Genomic DNA, 16,343 nt, shown 5'->3' with positions numbered 1-16,343 from the left:
TTGACTTGACTTGACTTTATTAGCTATACATTGGTGTGTTTAAGTTTGTGAACCAATTCTGTATTTATTCCACATATTTGCAACGGGCATTGCTCATACGAAGAAGCAAGAGATCACTTTTTTTTTTTTAGAAAAGAAGGGGTGTGAGCAGGTTATAATGAAGACAATATCCTCTGCCATATTTTGAAACGATATTTTAAGTCACCCCAGAGTTCTTTGACCCTATAAAGGAATTAAGTCTTAAACTTCGTTTCTCTATGCACCTTTGCCACTCCAAGTTGATGTGCAGGTTCCTCATGATTTATATCAGTGGGAACTTTATTCCATGTATGTTACCCTGGCGAGTCTCCGTAAAACTGACCATAGTGTAACAGAGCAGCCCAGGGCAGTAGGGACTTCATTTTTTCACCTCATCTTCGAATGAACAATAGTTCAGGACTTTTGCAAGAAGGTGACTGATTTGCTAGATAAATTGACTGGGGTGGAACTTGAATAAGCCTCAAGGAGGTATCCTTGTTCTTATCATGTGAAGAACGATGAGACGTAGGTCAGCATATTCCATCTGCAGCCCGTGCAGGTAAGAGCAGTGGGCAAGTGGGGCCGGTTGGGAGGGGGATATCGATGGACGATGACAAGGGAACATTAATTATTTATTTAATTTTCCCTCGTCACCGTCAGTCGAAATCCCCCCTCACCCGGCCCCACCGCTCTTACCTGCACGGGCCGCAGTTGGTATCTTCATCAACTATACTCCTATTCTAGCTGAAAAGCAAGCTTCTATGAATTGCAGAGCTCATACTGAAATGTTGCACCATATCTAAATTATCTAAATTGTTGGGTTACTGCCAAAGTGGTAGGCAAGGATAAAATTACAGGCAGGAAGATGTGTTCCAGGCTGTGCAGCTAGAATGTAATATGTTCTTGTTGCTGATGTACACTTCCAATGATTGACTGCCTTCATAAGGATTAATCGCTATTGCTTATCACACTGATCTATTTTGGGGGAAATTATGTCTCCATGCAGAAGTAATGGCTAATGATGATTTGTTGTGCAGGAAAGTAGCTTATGTCTGGTGAATCAAACAAAAGTGGTGAGTGTGCCTTTCAATACTCTCAAAGCTGTAATAGGAGATTTTGTTAGATTCAAATGCTTGTGCAAACGTTGAACTAACTGAACAAATGTGTTGTCTGAATTGCCAATACAAATTTGAAACAGAAAACAAAGTTTGTATCATCGCCATTTATTTGACATGCTTCCTGGTCCCCAAGTTTCTGTCTCTCTTTACCCCAAGCCAGCTTTAGAAGTAGATGCTTCTCCTTTCAGAAAACTAAGCTTTGGCTCTAAATGTCCCTACGTTTAGGGGAGTCTATTGGGTAGAAGTTCTATGGTTCTTGCTGTGACTTTGCACTCTTCTGCTGTGAGTTACAGGTGGACCGCATCATCATCTGCGTTTTCTTGGAGAAGGATGAAGAGATCTACCTTAAGAAAATGGCTGACTATTTCCCAACAGGTACGTGCAACTCCTCACATCAAGTTTTGCTGGTGCCGTGAGGTTTCCATCCTCTTACAGTGGGACCAAAAAATGTGTTTACTGTGAACCCTGTCCCCACTGTGATGCGAAAGGAATCCTTTTTCAGTCGAATCTGTCCCTCCACAGTGTAAACGGTAGGAGTGACTTAAATTCTATCAAGCCTGTTCCTACCACATGACATAACAAAGATAAAAGAAACTCATGGTCCTCAGAGTGTGTCCCCACTACATGGATCTCAGAGACAGAAGGAAGTCACTTTTTTCAAGTCTTCCACAACACATGGTTATAGAATAGAGATCAAATTAATTCATATCTATGAAGGCTGTGCCCACCCCAAGTAATAATAGAAATAGATCGATCCTGTAGCCTATCAGGTCTGCCCCCACAACATAGTGTACCAGATAGAAAAGACTTTTGAGCCATCAAGTCTACCTCTACCATAGTGTAAAAAAAAAAGACTTATGGTCCATCCAACCTGGTCTACTTTTCCTGCCACATTGTGTAACATATAGAAGAGAGTCTTTGTTCATGAAGTCAGAGCCTAACACATGGTATAGGGCAGATTGAATGTATGGTCCATCAGGCGTGTCCCCACCATTTGGTATAATAGAAATGGTTGATCCACCCAGTCTGTTTCCACCATTTAGTATAAGTCAAGGTCCCTCAAGTCTGTTCCGACCATGTGTCTAACAGAGATAGAAGAGATTATTGGCACATTGAGTCTGTCCACACCATGCCACCCTGTGCTACAGTGGAAATAGAAGCGAGTCAAGGTCCATTTCCATCAGTTGTGTCCACACCAGACTTATAACAGAGATAGAAGGGATCCATCGCCTATTGAGTCTTTCCATACTATGTCACCACGTGATATAAGAGATAGAAGGGATTCAAATTCTATCAAATCTGTCGGACAGTGATTAGAGGGACTCATGGCCAATAATTCTTTCCATTCCATTTATTTTCTGGATATAGAGAAGATACTTTGTGCTTAGAATCTGACCTTGTATGTCACAATGAGATAGAATTGACTCCTGGCCCGTAGTATCTGTCCCCCACTTGGTGTAGCTGAACCTGCAGATACTTTTAGTTTGACGATTCTGTCCGCATTTCACCGTGTAGTAAAATCATGTGGTCCTGCCTTCCAAGGCATGATTACAAGCAGATACAAACAAACCTATGCACAACTAGTCTGCTGTCCTGCTCCCCAGAACAGTTTCTAAACTGTTGTCCTGATTTGAGTAAATACACCTCTCTGACAAACTGTGGTTATTTTCACTTTGCCTCATTTTACCATTCCGGCATAGCCCTCATTCCAGGGTGTAGAACTTGGAACTGCTTGGTACCACAGAGCCCTGTAAATACCACATCTTGCAGTACTGATATTTTTGTTTGATTCCAGAATTACTTACCACAGGTAACAACTGACAAGCCCTTAGTATCTTTTTGGAATGACTTCCCAAATCCACTGCACAATCCCAAGCCCCCTGCCCTGCACCAGCTCACATCAAGAATTTCCAGATGCATCCTTCAGTGGACGTTTCTAGTCATACATTACAACCCCACACCCGTAGAACATTGATTCCATTTCAAGGCTTGGCTCTGACAGTAACCCCACCAATTCTTTCTCTTTGTGTTCTAGCTTAACATCCATTTGTCCTACGATCTCTCTTTTTCTGGCTGGTAAGAAATTCAGTTGCGTGCAATGCCTGCCTGGTGTGTGGTGTGACTAACAAAAAGAGTTGAATATTTTTGATTTTCTTCACAAGATTCACGTCACTCGGGCCAGTGTCACTAACACCTCCCACATGTGGCTCATCCAAGGCTGCTATCAGGAAACTGACTCCCAACTACAAGTGGGTGCTTCTTCAGAACAACATACTTAGTTTAGGGGTTTCGTAAGGCACTTGCATGTAATGATGGCAGATTTGTCATATCTATGATCCTCAGAGTTTGGTGTCTATATCTGAACCAAGGCCACCTCAATATTGTCCACAAGCATTAGACAGCTGGTGGAAACGTGCAAAGACTGGCTAATCCTGAGGAAGCTAAGGGGGCAGAAGACAGTGACCCAACTGACTTTGAGGGCAGACTGGAGATTTCCTTACTGTGGGTCTTTAGGCATGGACTTGAACAAATCTTCCAAAACGGATTATGGAATATTACTTGTCTCAGCCAAGGGGCTGTGACAGGCCACATCAAATGAATAATCCTATCTGGGTTTGTATCATAGCATGCCCTTTTTATATTGGATAAGTCTAGCTTCTTTCTCTTTCAAAGTACAGCTAGAACACAGCAGATGTGGCATTCTACTTTGTTTCTGTAATTAGTGAGTTAAAAAGACATTTAGAATGTCTATCACATTTTCTGTTTGCACATGCACCCGGGATATTTTCTGAACATTGGGGTCAAATAGATGACATTCTGCGAGAAACTAAGGTGCCTATTACGATCTCGGTCAGAAAGCCTCCAACATTAGGTCGGAGGCTTTCTGACCGAGATCGTCGGTTTCAATTTCGACCAGCTGATTACAATACAGCCGGTTGGAATTGAAACCAGACAGTCATTACGGCTGGATTCAGACAGGCTCAAGGAGCCGGTTGCTATTCGGAAGCCAGCCCATAATCCATATGGACGGCCTTTTACGCCGTCCGGATTACGATGCACGATTTCCGACAGGCTTTCCATGCTGGGCTTTCCGACGTCGAAAGCCTGTCAGAAAGCATGTTTGGGGGCCCCCTTCTGTTTGCGGCTTCCGGTTGGGGGCCAAAGGGACACCGATGGTGCCCCCTTGTTGATCCCTGCACCTTGTGGCAGGCACCTTGAGGTGCCTGCCACGGGATGCATGGATAAACACAATCTCCCATTTCTCTGTGGGAGCTTCTGTTACGGCCGGGAAATGTGAGTATGCAACCGCACCATGTGCGGTTGCATTGTAATTAGGCAGTAGGGATTGCCGACCTGAAGTCGGCCGGTCCCAATTCCGCCATGATGTCAGTCAGAGGCAACTCCTACCAACATCTTAATCGGCCCCTAAGTGACAGCATTCCTGGCAGAAAATGTTTATCAGAAGAAAGGCCTATCTCTTGGACAAGAAAAGGTCTATAAATAAGGCAATAGTGTTTATCGACCCTCTAAAATGCGGAAGTTACTATCAACCATTAGTAATTTATTGTGAAAGCATTGGGAGCAAACAAAATGGCAGCCAAACAGGAAAAGGTGACAATGTATGGGGGCAGGAGAAAGCGTCAGAGCTACATTTAGAATTTGGAGGAGACTGAAAATTCTTGAGTATCTGGATGAAACTCTAAATATAGGGCAGAGTCCACTGACTAAATATCCTCCACAACACTATCCATTCAGTATAGGTAATTCAGCCGAAAATCCTGCACCGCATGTACAGTTTCGTCCAGAAATTGGAAGATTTTTAGTCCCTCTTAGCTATAAATGGAATCCTGAGTCTTTACATAATCAGCCCCAAGCGTTTACACCAATCTAAAATATAGGAAAATCCTCCCGCAGAGCATTTTGGACACCCTCTAGCTTACAGCCATAAAAAGACAATATTCTTAATTACCTTATTCGTCTGTGTGAATTGATCCCTTTACTTTTTTAAATAAAAAAAACCATCTACAGCTATATTTTTGCTTCTTCTGTCATCATTATTAATATTTGAAAACGGTGCTCTGCGATGACGTTCTGCCCCTGAAACAATGTAAAGGTTATAAATGGTGATGCAGAACCCTAGATGGGGAAATTTCAATGGCCTTGAAACAAGACAATCTCTGAAATACATAATGTCTTGAAAAAATGCCCTTAAAGCTTTGACATGAGATCTCACTAACAGTGCTGTTCCACATTCTGGAAGGTAATATAGGTCTGGTATGACATGCTGACAGACTGGAAGTTCTCCAGCGGTTCTCCCAACCAGTATCTCTGTTCTATTTCAGAGTATGAAAGTTCATCAAGAGACCACCAAGGATGCCTCCAAAAGAACTCTAGCATTTCAAACTGAAACAGCAAGTGCTCTCCTTGACATGTCTGAGATTTCCCTTGCTACAAACTGGTTCATGTTTCCATGTAGCTTATCGAGTAGGTATTTAAATACACAGGTAGACACTCTGCACAAATCTGTACCCAAACCACTGGATCTGCTGTCTCTAGTAAAATGCATCCGAACTCCGGCTGCTTCCTCCTATGCAGCGGGGAAACGTGCATTCTTCCAGAAACACACATCACAAATACATATCTCAGATTAGAACATCTCCATTTCCGTCCACCTATCAGGAAAGATTTTAGCACATGAGCATAATGACTGAATCCAGCCTACCTGTAACACCCCAGGTAATAAAAACAGCAAATGGGATATAGCACCAGAGAGACTGACACTGCAAAATCTTTTCCTAATGCCCCTCACCGTGGATGTAACTGACTAGAGCTGTATATAGCACAATTTCTGGACTACTTTGTTGTACTCTTTCTAGGATGCTTCGAAAACGAGCTCACAGGCAACAAAGGATGCAGAACCCAGCCAAGACTAAAGAGGCGCAGTTAAAAGAAATGAGCCCCAAAATGGCTGACCGATAGAAAAATGATCAAATACAACACCCATTGCTCCATACAAGAGTGTCAGCTGCATCAAAGGCCCCTCTCACCCACAGCCTCTCGAAGATACTCAGCGCGGAATCATCCACAACCTGCTTATCTAAACAGGCCTTCTGGAAACGTTGCCTTATCAAACCAGAACCATTGCTAACAAGCCCTTTTTAATGGAACATCCAGGCATTCACCCCCAAACTGCATCATTATTAGGGCTTCCATTTTTTATGCTATTTATTTTTTCAACATTTCAGTCTGTATTTATCCATATTTATTTTTTGGCCATCTGATTTATATTTATCCATATTTATTTTGTGTTTTCAGAGTAAATAGAGTGGAAACATGGAGTAATTCCACAGTTATTTAACTGAAAAATATGCACTCATACTTTGATGCCTGTTGTGTTTTAGTGGATTAAGTAGCAAATATAGCAGAACACTACACCCACATGTACATATTAGCAATATATACAAATGTATGTTAACATATGCCTACATTTAAGGAATCATTAGCTAGCCCATGTAGTTTCACGTTAAGGCTTGCTGCGTACCAGGAAGAGAGTGTGTGCCACATGGCTGACACCTATACCCCTCCTGTGGTCCCAGTAGCACAGCAACTGCAGGTAGGACTGTCTGAAGGGACAAGGAGCCATGAAAACGTCTCTGCGTTTTCGAATAGTTATCCAGTATTAGGGGTGTCTTTCATAGATTCACATGCCTGAATCATTCCCCGTCGTCGAGACGGAAGCCTCCGGTACATAAAAAAAGTAATGTCCTATAGACATACATAGAGAAAAATAGGCCTAGGGGCCTCCCCTTAGTGGCCTATCCTTGTCCTTATGTAAAAAGGACCAAACTCTCAGAGCCAGCCAATCAGCCATCACCTCCCTCTAGAACCTTCCTGACAGGAGCCTCAGTCCCTCAGATTTTCTACCGCACGTTGTGCTAGGGAGTCTCCAGCCTGAGTTCTCCTCAGGATCTCTTCAAAACCAACTTGTTCACTTTTAAGAGTGACTTATTTCTTCAAGGACTTGAACAGAGATTGCTTCAAGCCACTTATCACTGCAGTGAGTGATTTATTTCTTCTAAATTCTGGCATGTCTGAATCCCAGAAGAAAGCCCTTTTCAGGGCCTGCTCTTCATGTGGGAAGAAAAGGCTACATGTGGACGACAAGCATGACCTCTGCCTATATTGCCTTTATCCTGACCACGTACCTAAGGACTGTAAGATATGTAGGTCTTTCCCTCACAAGACCTTGAGGGACAGAGAAGGTCGTCTGCTCATCTGGCTGGACAGGCTTAAGGACAGGGAGAGTGTGGTATCCTCAGAGGGATGCTTTTCAAGGACCTCTGAAGTCTCCCTGAAGAGGCCAAGAGTGGCGTCTCCTGGCCCCTCAGACACTCCTCCTATGAAGGCACACAAGAAGTCTTCAGAGGCAAGATCTTCAAAATCTTCAGTGTCTGAAAAGGATTCTCAGACTTTTAAGAAGCCTACCCAGTCGGCCAGCAAATTTGCGACAACCTCCTCAGCGCAAAAAGGAGTTGGGGCGCCAGGTTATGTCTCCACAGCGACGACAACTGTGTCAACGACGACAGCGTCGTCAGTCTTCTCGTCGACGACGACCACTCCTTCATCGTCGTCAGCAGGTACACCTATTCCATCTGTAATACTGCTAAAGCCGTCGTCGACGTCCAAGACCTCGTCGACGACGAAGATTGTCCCGTCGATGACGACATCGTCGATGAAGAGCCCCCCGTCGACGGGAGGGTCGACGACGAAGACGTCGACGACGAAGGCGTCGACGACAAATGAATCGTCGACGAGCGCATCGTCGACGAAAGCATCGTCGACGAAGACAATATCGTCGACGGGGGCACCGTCGACGAAGGCCATGCCGTCGACGAGGGTCTCGTCGACGGAGGAATCGTCGTCGACCATAGGTATTACTGAGCCATGGAAGAAATCCAAGCTCATAGAAACGTCGTCTATGACCCTACCACCGTCGACAACACCACGGACGACGGCAGGGGATCCTGCAAAAGATTCTGTGTCTGGCAAACTGACCAGGAAGCAGATTACACCAGAAACAACGTCTCCAAGTAAGGTGCAAACTCATTTGCCTATGGAGATTCTCCAGAGTGAGGAATCTGAAGAAGAACTCCTGGATCAGGCTACTTCCCCTTCAGAGCTGCACGTCAAATGTCAGAGCACGGACGAAGAACAGGAGGAGATGAGCTACCAGGAACACCCTTTCCGGGATCAGGTTCGCACGGAGGTCACCCCGATGGTATGCCTTCCCGTGTCAATTGTAAATGACCTCAAATACCTTATCCAGGACTACAAACAACGTTTCCCGGAATCACCGGCAACTGAGACAGGGGGCCCGACGCCTACTACAAATACACCAGCGACAGCCCCAAAACAGACACGGCAAACTACTCAGCTCCGCCAGGAGAAAGTGCCACCTCAGGTGATAGAATCATCAGATGAGGAGGCTGAAGAAATGGAAGAGGGGGAAGTCCAGGAAGACCAGTCGGATCACGATGAGGAGGAAGAGTATGTGGCATCCTCCCCAGCTTCACCGCAACCGCGCCAAGCAGATTCACCGCCAGTGGACATTGGCGGTTTCCATAGGATAGTGGAAAGAGCAGCGACGCGGTTTCATATGGTGATGGAATCGACTGAGACCGAGTGCTTCTTACATGACTTCAAGGAGCAAACAAGGAAGACAACGAAGTCGATCCCAATAATTGACTTTCTCTGGGACCAGGGAAAGAAACTGATGCTGACGCCGGCCTCTGTACATGCGGTTGTTCCACGCCTGGATAAAAAGTACAAGGCTCCAACCACGGCGCCAGCTTGCCTTAATGGGCACCCGAAACCTGATTCGGTCGTAACCCAGGCGGCCCAGAAGAATTCTCGCAACCCTTCCTCTCCTCTGTCAGCCCCACCAGACAAGGAAGGCAGGAAGTTGGACACGATCGGTAAAAGGTTTTCTACGACATCGGCCATGACCATCAAGGTGGCCAACTCCATAGCCCTGCTAGGGCGGTATAACTGCCAGCTTTGGGAAGATATAGCCCCATATATAGCGGAGCTGCCAAACACAGTTCAGGAGGAGGTCAAGGCACTACTTACGGAGGGCCAAACCTCGGCAGCTGAGATCATTGATTGTGCCATAGATGTGGCCATGACAGGCTTTCGACAACTAGCTGGGGCAGCAGTCCTGCGCCGTCAGGGATGGCTTAAGGCAACATCATTCAGGCAGGAGGTGCAGACGAAAGTGCTGGACATGCCCTTCGACGGCCAACACCTTTTCGGGGATAAGATTGACGAGGCGCTCCAAGCAATCAAGAAAGACACTGATACTGCTAGAGCGCTTGGTACTTTGCAGGCAAGGAATCAGTCCTTTCGAGGCAACAAATCCAGAGGCCAGTCCTCCTACAGGGGATCCTATCAAAATAGGTCCTCGTATTCCTACCAGAATAAATCCCAGTACCAACAGAAGCAGCAACAAGGTCGTCAGACTTCTTATGGCAGATCAAACTTCAGGGGTAAAAACCAGAAGAGGGACACCGGCGGACGCCAGTGACCAATTACTCCAGCCAGTCCAGCGACTATTTCCCTCATCAAAGATTGGAGGAAAATTGACCCATTTCCTAGAAAATTGGCATCTCATCACCACAGATTGCTGAGTACTTCAATTAATAAGATTCGGCCATTCCCTGGAATTCACCACCATCCCACCTGCAACCCCTCCCCGCAGGCTTCCACACAAACATCTGCGACTGCTACTCCGAGAAATATCTGCGATGTTGAAGAAAGGAGCGATCGAGCGAGTTCCATCGTCTCAAAGGGAGAAAGGATTCTATTCCCGCTTCTTTCTTATACGCAAGAAGGAGAAAAAGTGGAGGCCCATTCTAGACCTCAGGGCACTCAACTCTTTCCTGAAGAGTCAGTCGTTCAGGATGGTGACGATCCAAGAAATACTAGGCATTCTAGAAAAAGGAGATTTCATGACATCTTTGGATCTTCAGGATGCCTACTACCACATCCCGATACTCAGGGGGCACAGAAAGTTTCTAAGATTCGAGGTGGCAGGACAACACTACCAATTCAAGGTCCTACCGTTTGGCCTCGAATCCGCTCCGCGGATTTTCACCAAGTGCCTTTCACCTGTGGCGGCTTTCCTGCGTCAAATGGGTCATCAAGTCTTCCCCTACCTCGACGACTGGCTGGTAAAGGCACCCTCAGCTGCAGGCGCGACCGAATCCTCCAACGCCTGCACCAATCTTTTTCAACATCTAGGATTGACTCTCAATCACGAGAAATCCTACATGTCCCCAACAAGAAGCATCACCTTCCTCGGGGCGACCTTGAACACGGAATGCGCAAGGGCATTTCCTTCAGAGGAAAGGAAAAACAAGATAATATCTCTGGCCACGGCTGTGGCATCAAGGAAGTCCCTAAGAGTTCGAACCTACAAATCACTCCTAGGAGTGATGTCTTCTTGTATACTCCTCATCCCTCACTGCAGACTCCGGATGCGTCCATTGCAAGAAGCCCTCACGAACCAATGGACACAGAGTACAGGTTCGTTCGAAGACATTGTGAGGATAACACCGTAAATATCCAAGAGCCTGGATTGGTGGAGAAATCACAGGAATTTGTCTATAGGACTGCCATTCCTGCTTCCAGCAGCACCGCTGGTGATCACCATCGATGCATCCCTGGAAGGCTGGGGAGCCGTCCTACAGGACCTCCAAGTAAGCGGCAAATGGACAGATCAGGAGAAGCATCTCCATATCAATCTTCTGGAATTGAGGGCTGTGTATCTGGCGCTGCAAGCCTTTTTACCACGCATCCAGAACTCCCAGGTGCTCGTCAGAACAGACAACACCACGACGATGCACTATCTCAACAAACAGGGAGGAACGCGTTTGCTCACTCTATCACGTGAATCGCAAAAGATCTGGAACTGGCTTGTACTCCATGGGATCACAGTCAGGGCGGACTATGTCCCGGGCAAGGACAACACCATTGCGGACGCCCTAAGCAGACAGAAATCCCTCTCCCACGAATGGGAGCTCGACAAGAGTACGCTGGCTCACATATTCTCAGAATGGGGAGTCCCAGGAATCGACCTGTTTGCCACCAAGGAGAACGCCAAATGCCCAAACTACGCAAGCTGGCGTCCCCAACCAAGGTCACTCGGAAATGCCTTTTCCATAGGTTGGTTCAGCGTATTTGCGTACGCTTTTCCACCGTTTCCGATGATTTCCAGGGTTCTCAGGAAGATGAAGGCGGAGCCCTGTACCCTGATCCTAATTGCCCCGTTCTGGCCGAGGCAGCACTGGTTCTCGGATCTTCATCGCCTCTCCATCAGGACACCGATTCGTCTGAGGCAGCACCCGAACCTGCTGACAATGTCCAATGGGCAGGTGCAGTACCCGAACCTGCAATCGCTCAGGTTATCGGCCTGGCTCCTGAGCACAGAGAGTTCTGTCATTTAAACATCCCGCAGAAATGCAGGGACGTGCTGGCAAAAGCAAGAGCGGTCAGTACCAACAAAACCTACTCTCTAAAATGGAAACGATTCTGCACATGGTGTTTAGAGAAAGGCCTGAGACCACTCCATATCAAACCCGAGCAGATACTGCCATATCTACTACACTTGGCACAGTCAGGATTGGCGCACGCATCCATAAAGGTGCATCTGGCGGCCATTTCACGATTCACCAGGACTTACAAAGGACCGTCTCTCTGGTCCAGTAGGCTTATCAAGCGGTTCCTGAAGGGACTATATAGGTCCTTCCCAAGACCTAGACGGGTCCCACCGACGTGGCACCTCAATTTAGTCCTTAACCAACTCATGAAGCACCCTTTTGAGCCCATTCATCGAGCTTCCATCAAGTACATCTCATGGAAAACGGCTCTGCTGCTCGCTCTAACATCTGCCAGGAGAGTCAGCGAGCTACAGGCTCTATCCATTCAGGAACCCTTCATGCAGTTCAAACAGGACAGGGTGGTGCTGAGGACAAATCCCAAGTTCATACCGAAAGTGCCTTCAGACTTTCACCTCAATGAACCGGTGGTTCTACGTTCCTTCTTTGCAAACCCTACCACCGCAGCAGAAAGGACGCTCCACTCCTTGGACCTCAAAAGGTGTCTAAAGTTTTACATAGACAAAACAAAGAGCTTCAGGAAGTCATCACAGCTATTTGTGGCCTACAGTAGGCCAAGGATGGGTATGCCTCTAACGAAACAGAGCATCTCACGGTGGATCTCCTCAGCGATAGCATTCTGCCATGACGGGGCCGGACGGCCTTTGAGAGCTAGGGTGGAAGCGCATTCCAATGAGCGATGTCCACATCAGCAGCGCTGTTCGCTAGAGTGCCGATTTTGGACATATGTAGAGCGGCGACGTGGAAGTCACTGCACACCTTCTCCAGACACTACTGCCTGGATGCTGAACTTATGAAGGATGCAGCAGTGGGCCAGGCGGTGCTTCGCCATCTATTCCAGTGAGGTGAGCCTTCCAACATCCCGCCATCCTGGTATGCACATCTCTTACTGCTATGATATATTGATGTATGCCAATGTTTCAAACTCGCATGGTAATATGTGTATTATCTAAAATGACTATATGGCATGATTACATCAGAAATGTGCATAATGTATTGCTGACTACTCTGATTCAGGCATGTGAATCTATGAAAGACACCCCTAATACTGGATAAGAAACGCGTTACTTACCTGTAGCAGCAGTTATCCAGTATTGGTGTCTTTCATAGATTCACATGCAACCCTCCCGCCTCCCCTGGAAGGACTCACGTCTCTCTCTAACTGTATTACGCCTACCTAGCTTAGTGCGTACGAAAATCTGAGGGACTGAGGCTCCTGTCAGGAAGGTTCTAGAGGGAGGTGATGGCTGATTGGCTGGCTCTGAGAGTTTGGTCCTTTTTACATAAGGACAAGGATAGGCCACTAAGGGGAGGCCCCTAGGCCTATTTTTCTCTATGTATGTCTATAGGACATTACTTTTTTATGTACCGGAGGCTCCCGTCTCGATGACGGGGAATGATTCAGGCATGTGAATCTATGAAAGACACCAATACTGGATAACTGCTGTTACAGGTAAGTAACGCGTTTCTTCACCTGCAACGCTTCTTTTTACATGCAGATGTTGGCTGTGGTGTTTGCTAGTGTTGCCCCTCCAAAAGTGGAGCTCGTCGGTTCAAATATTGGTGGGGTAGCATGGTGTGAGACAGTAATGCGTGTCTGAGTGGAGCCAACGTTCACTTTATGTGTATTTTAAAGAATTGGGACGGAGAACTGCACTGTCAATTCAGGCCTAAAAATGAGGGGCAGTATAAGCAGCCCTTTGAGTGAGCAGTAACTATTTCTTCTGCTGAGCCAGTGTCCACCCTGTATGCTGCTCTGAGCCACCCCACTCTAAAGCAGTGGTTAATTTGTAAAAAACATAAGTGCCGGGGGTCTCCTGTTTTAACCGTCTAAAACGGAACCAACTACTAACCATGAAAGTGGGAAGAGGATGTGGCGTAATGGCTGGAGCTGCCGACTTCGGAGCCTGAAAACCTGGTTTGAGTCTCGGCATTGGCTCAACATCCTGTGAGTCTGGGCAAATCACTTAATCTCCCCGTAAATTAATGTGTCCTTAACTGGTGCTCATGAAAAGCGCAAGGGTTGATGATTAAGTGCCGGTGCTGAGCACCGGAAACCACTGGCTCAAATTAAGCACTGCTCTAAAGAGGTCCTAGTTAAGGCTCGACCCCTTGCGACCTCGATCTGTGTGCGTGGGATCTTGTAGCCTGCTCCTTGTGTCATTTCCTACTCCCGAATGCCCTGACAAAGAACATCATGCATCAGGAAATTGTGGATGGAGAAGCAGGACACACCAGTGGCATCATGCAATATGATGTGGTTCAACAGGGCATCTACATACCTTAAGCTTTATAACACACACTCTCTCTCTGCAGTATACGCTCTGGTGTCTAAATCGTGGAAGACAGGGCAGAGACTCTGAATCAAGGTTCCAACATTGATTTCCTTAGGGAATGTTCTGCCTATTTCCTGGTCAGGAACTCTCCAAAGCTTTCCTCTCATATAAGAAGGCCAGGATCAGAATGGCAATTGCCCATTGTATCCCCATTAAGGGTGGCTATGGATGGAGGCGGAGTGTAAATGAGACTCAGACAGACCGATGGCAAAAAAGGGGTTGACCCAATGCACGATATGTATTTATGTGGATTCTTTCAAAATCCTGGATTCCATTCACCATGTACTGGAGAGGCGGGGATCCTGCCTGCTTGTTTAACTGACCCTAACAGCAGCCTTCGACACAATCGATCACTCCAGATTACTTAACCTCCTCGAACATCGCTTCGGATTTAAAGACACAGTCCTGTAAATGGCATGCCTTCTTCTTCTCCAAGCCTTCACAAATTGTAAAAATTAACAACATTCTTTCTGATCCATTACCTATCATTTGTGGAGTTCCCCAAGGATCTATCCCTCCCCAACACTTATACCTACGATCAACTAACGTCATGAAGCCTACCCGAGTCAACATGTCAACATCTTGGAAAAATTCCAACTCCGAGCCTACAAAAGGGTCTTCAGATTACCATCATACTTACGCTGATGCCTAGCAAGGCTGGAATTTGGACTGGAGGGGCACCCATGGGCCAGTATGGCATCCTTTGTAAGGTTTTACAGCGGGATCAAAAAAGCACAGTCCAAGACCGTGAAAGCTATCCTTGAGAACATTTTTAACTCAGAGAGGAATCCGTGGTTGCAAAAGCTACAAAGAACAATTGCTACTCTTCAAATTGACCAGATGGTATTAAGCAAGTTACTAGCCACGGCCGCTGTAGGTAAGGGTGGTGGGGCCGGCTGGGGGGGATTCGAGAGAAGATCACGAGGGAAAATTAAGTATTTATTTAATTTTCCTTGTGGCCTTCTCTCGAAATCCCCCCCCCAGCCGCCCCACCGCCCCTTCACTCTTACCTGCAGAGGCTGCAAGTTACAGCTTTCACATGCAGAAATGAAATCAATACTGAAAAAGCAAACAAGGACCCTTTTAAAGGCAGCAACATGGACAATCTTAAGAACTCAACAGTACAGCATGCAGTGGGGAATTCGTACGCCAAAATGCAACCCCACTGCCTCAGGCCTCAGCCATACCTCCACTGTGCGCTCTGGAAATTTGCAAATAATGGTGGCAAGGCTAATGGGCCTACAAACTGAAGAACTAAATCCCAAATGGCTGTCTCTGCCCAAGATCGCCAACTGCAGCATTTGCGCCTATAGGTTTGAGTCTTTCAACCATCTACTGTGCTGTTGCCTGGCAGTACTGCAAGCCCGTTGCATAGGCTAAAACCACTCTTTCTGGCTCACGGAATTCGAGGTTGCAATGAGGCAAGAACTTGGTGTTCACTATCACTGAGCCAACAGACCTGGCTAAGTTCGGCAAAAACATCAACCTTATACAAGCTTGCATAAAAGAAATTAATTGTTTTCAGGTAAGGACAACCTTAGTGGGGAATCAACAGACCACTTAAGAACTATCTAGCACTTAACCTGTTTTTCAAGGTTGATCAAATGACTAAGAATGCTTGGGCTTAGTCAATAACTGCCTAAACTATGCCACCAATCATCCTTCTTACGCATAATGGCTGCCAGACAATTAACTTGCACTTTATCTTGTGGTACCAGCATAGCATTTGAGAGCAGTACTATGTAAAACTTTAGCCAGTACACTGCCAATGATTAAGTACCCTATAGCTCTGCTGGTGACAGATTTGGTGCTGCCATATTTTAGATGACCTTGTTCGTAGGCCTTTTTTCCTGTATAGATTGACGTTTTATTTCATTTAACACAATCGCCTGCCTGTCTTTGTCATGTCTTTGCCTTCTTATGGATTGCTAAAATTTTAATCACTTATATATGCATTTTATCGCTTTATTGCGGATCGCTGCTGCTTCATATGACCTAATTGCACATTTTGATGTTTATCTCATTTTAATATTAGTTCCAAGAGATGTTATGCATTCTTATGCATGATTCGAACATTATAAAGATTTTAATTAATCACACAATAAGGTTATTATTACTGGTCCTTCCCCATTGCTCTTCAAACCTCTATGTAGAACCAGTAGCCGAAATCTGCAACGTTTTTGCTGTCTGGATTC

General features: G+C 46.1%; 1 protein-coding gene across 2 annotated transcripts in view; it reads left to right on the top strand.

The window, feature by feature from the left end:
• MACROD1 (mono-ADP ribosylhydrolase 1) overlaps positions 1-16,343 on the top strand; it is a 2,692,027-nt gene that overhangs the window by 2,655,789 nt on the left and 19,895 nt on the right. The window contains exons 9-10 of one of the 2 annotated variants that reach the window (XM_085626021.1): positions 1,430-1,511; positions 3,172-3,212. In XM_085626021.1, the coding sequence (XP_085482147.1) occupies positions 1,430-1,511; positions 3,172-3,176 (87 nt within the window). In that variant the 3' untranslated portion in view covers positions 3,177-3,212. The remainder of the gene's footprint in view (positions 1-1,429; positions 1,512-3,171; positions 3,213-16,343) is intronic. The other variant, XM_085626020.1, reaches the window with a different exon arrangement.

This window comes from Triturus cristatus, chromosome 9, assembly GCF_964204655.1.
Source record: "Triturus cristatus chromosome 9, aTriCri1.1, whole genome shotgun sequence".
NCBI classification, from domain to species: domain Eukaryota; kingdom Metazoa; phylum Chordata; class Amphibia; order Caudata; family Salamandridae; genus Triturus; species Triturus cristatus.
The sequence above is the reverse complement of the archived record's forward strand: the minus strand, read 5'-3'. Positions and strand labels throughout refer to the sequence as shown.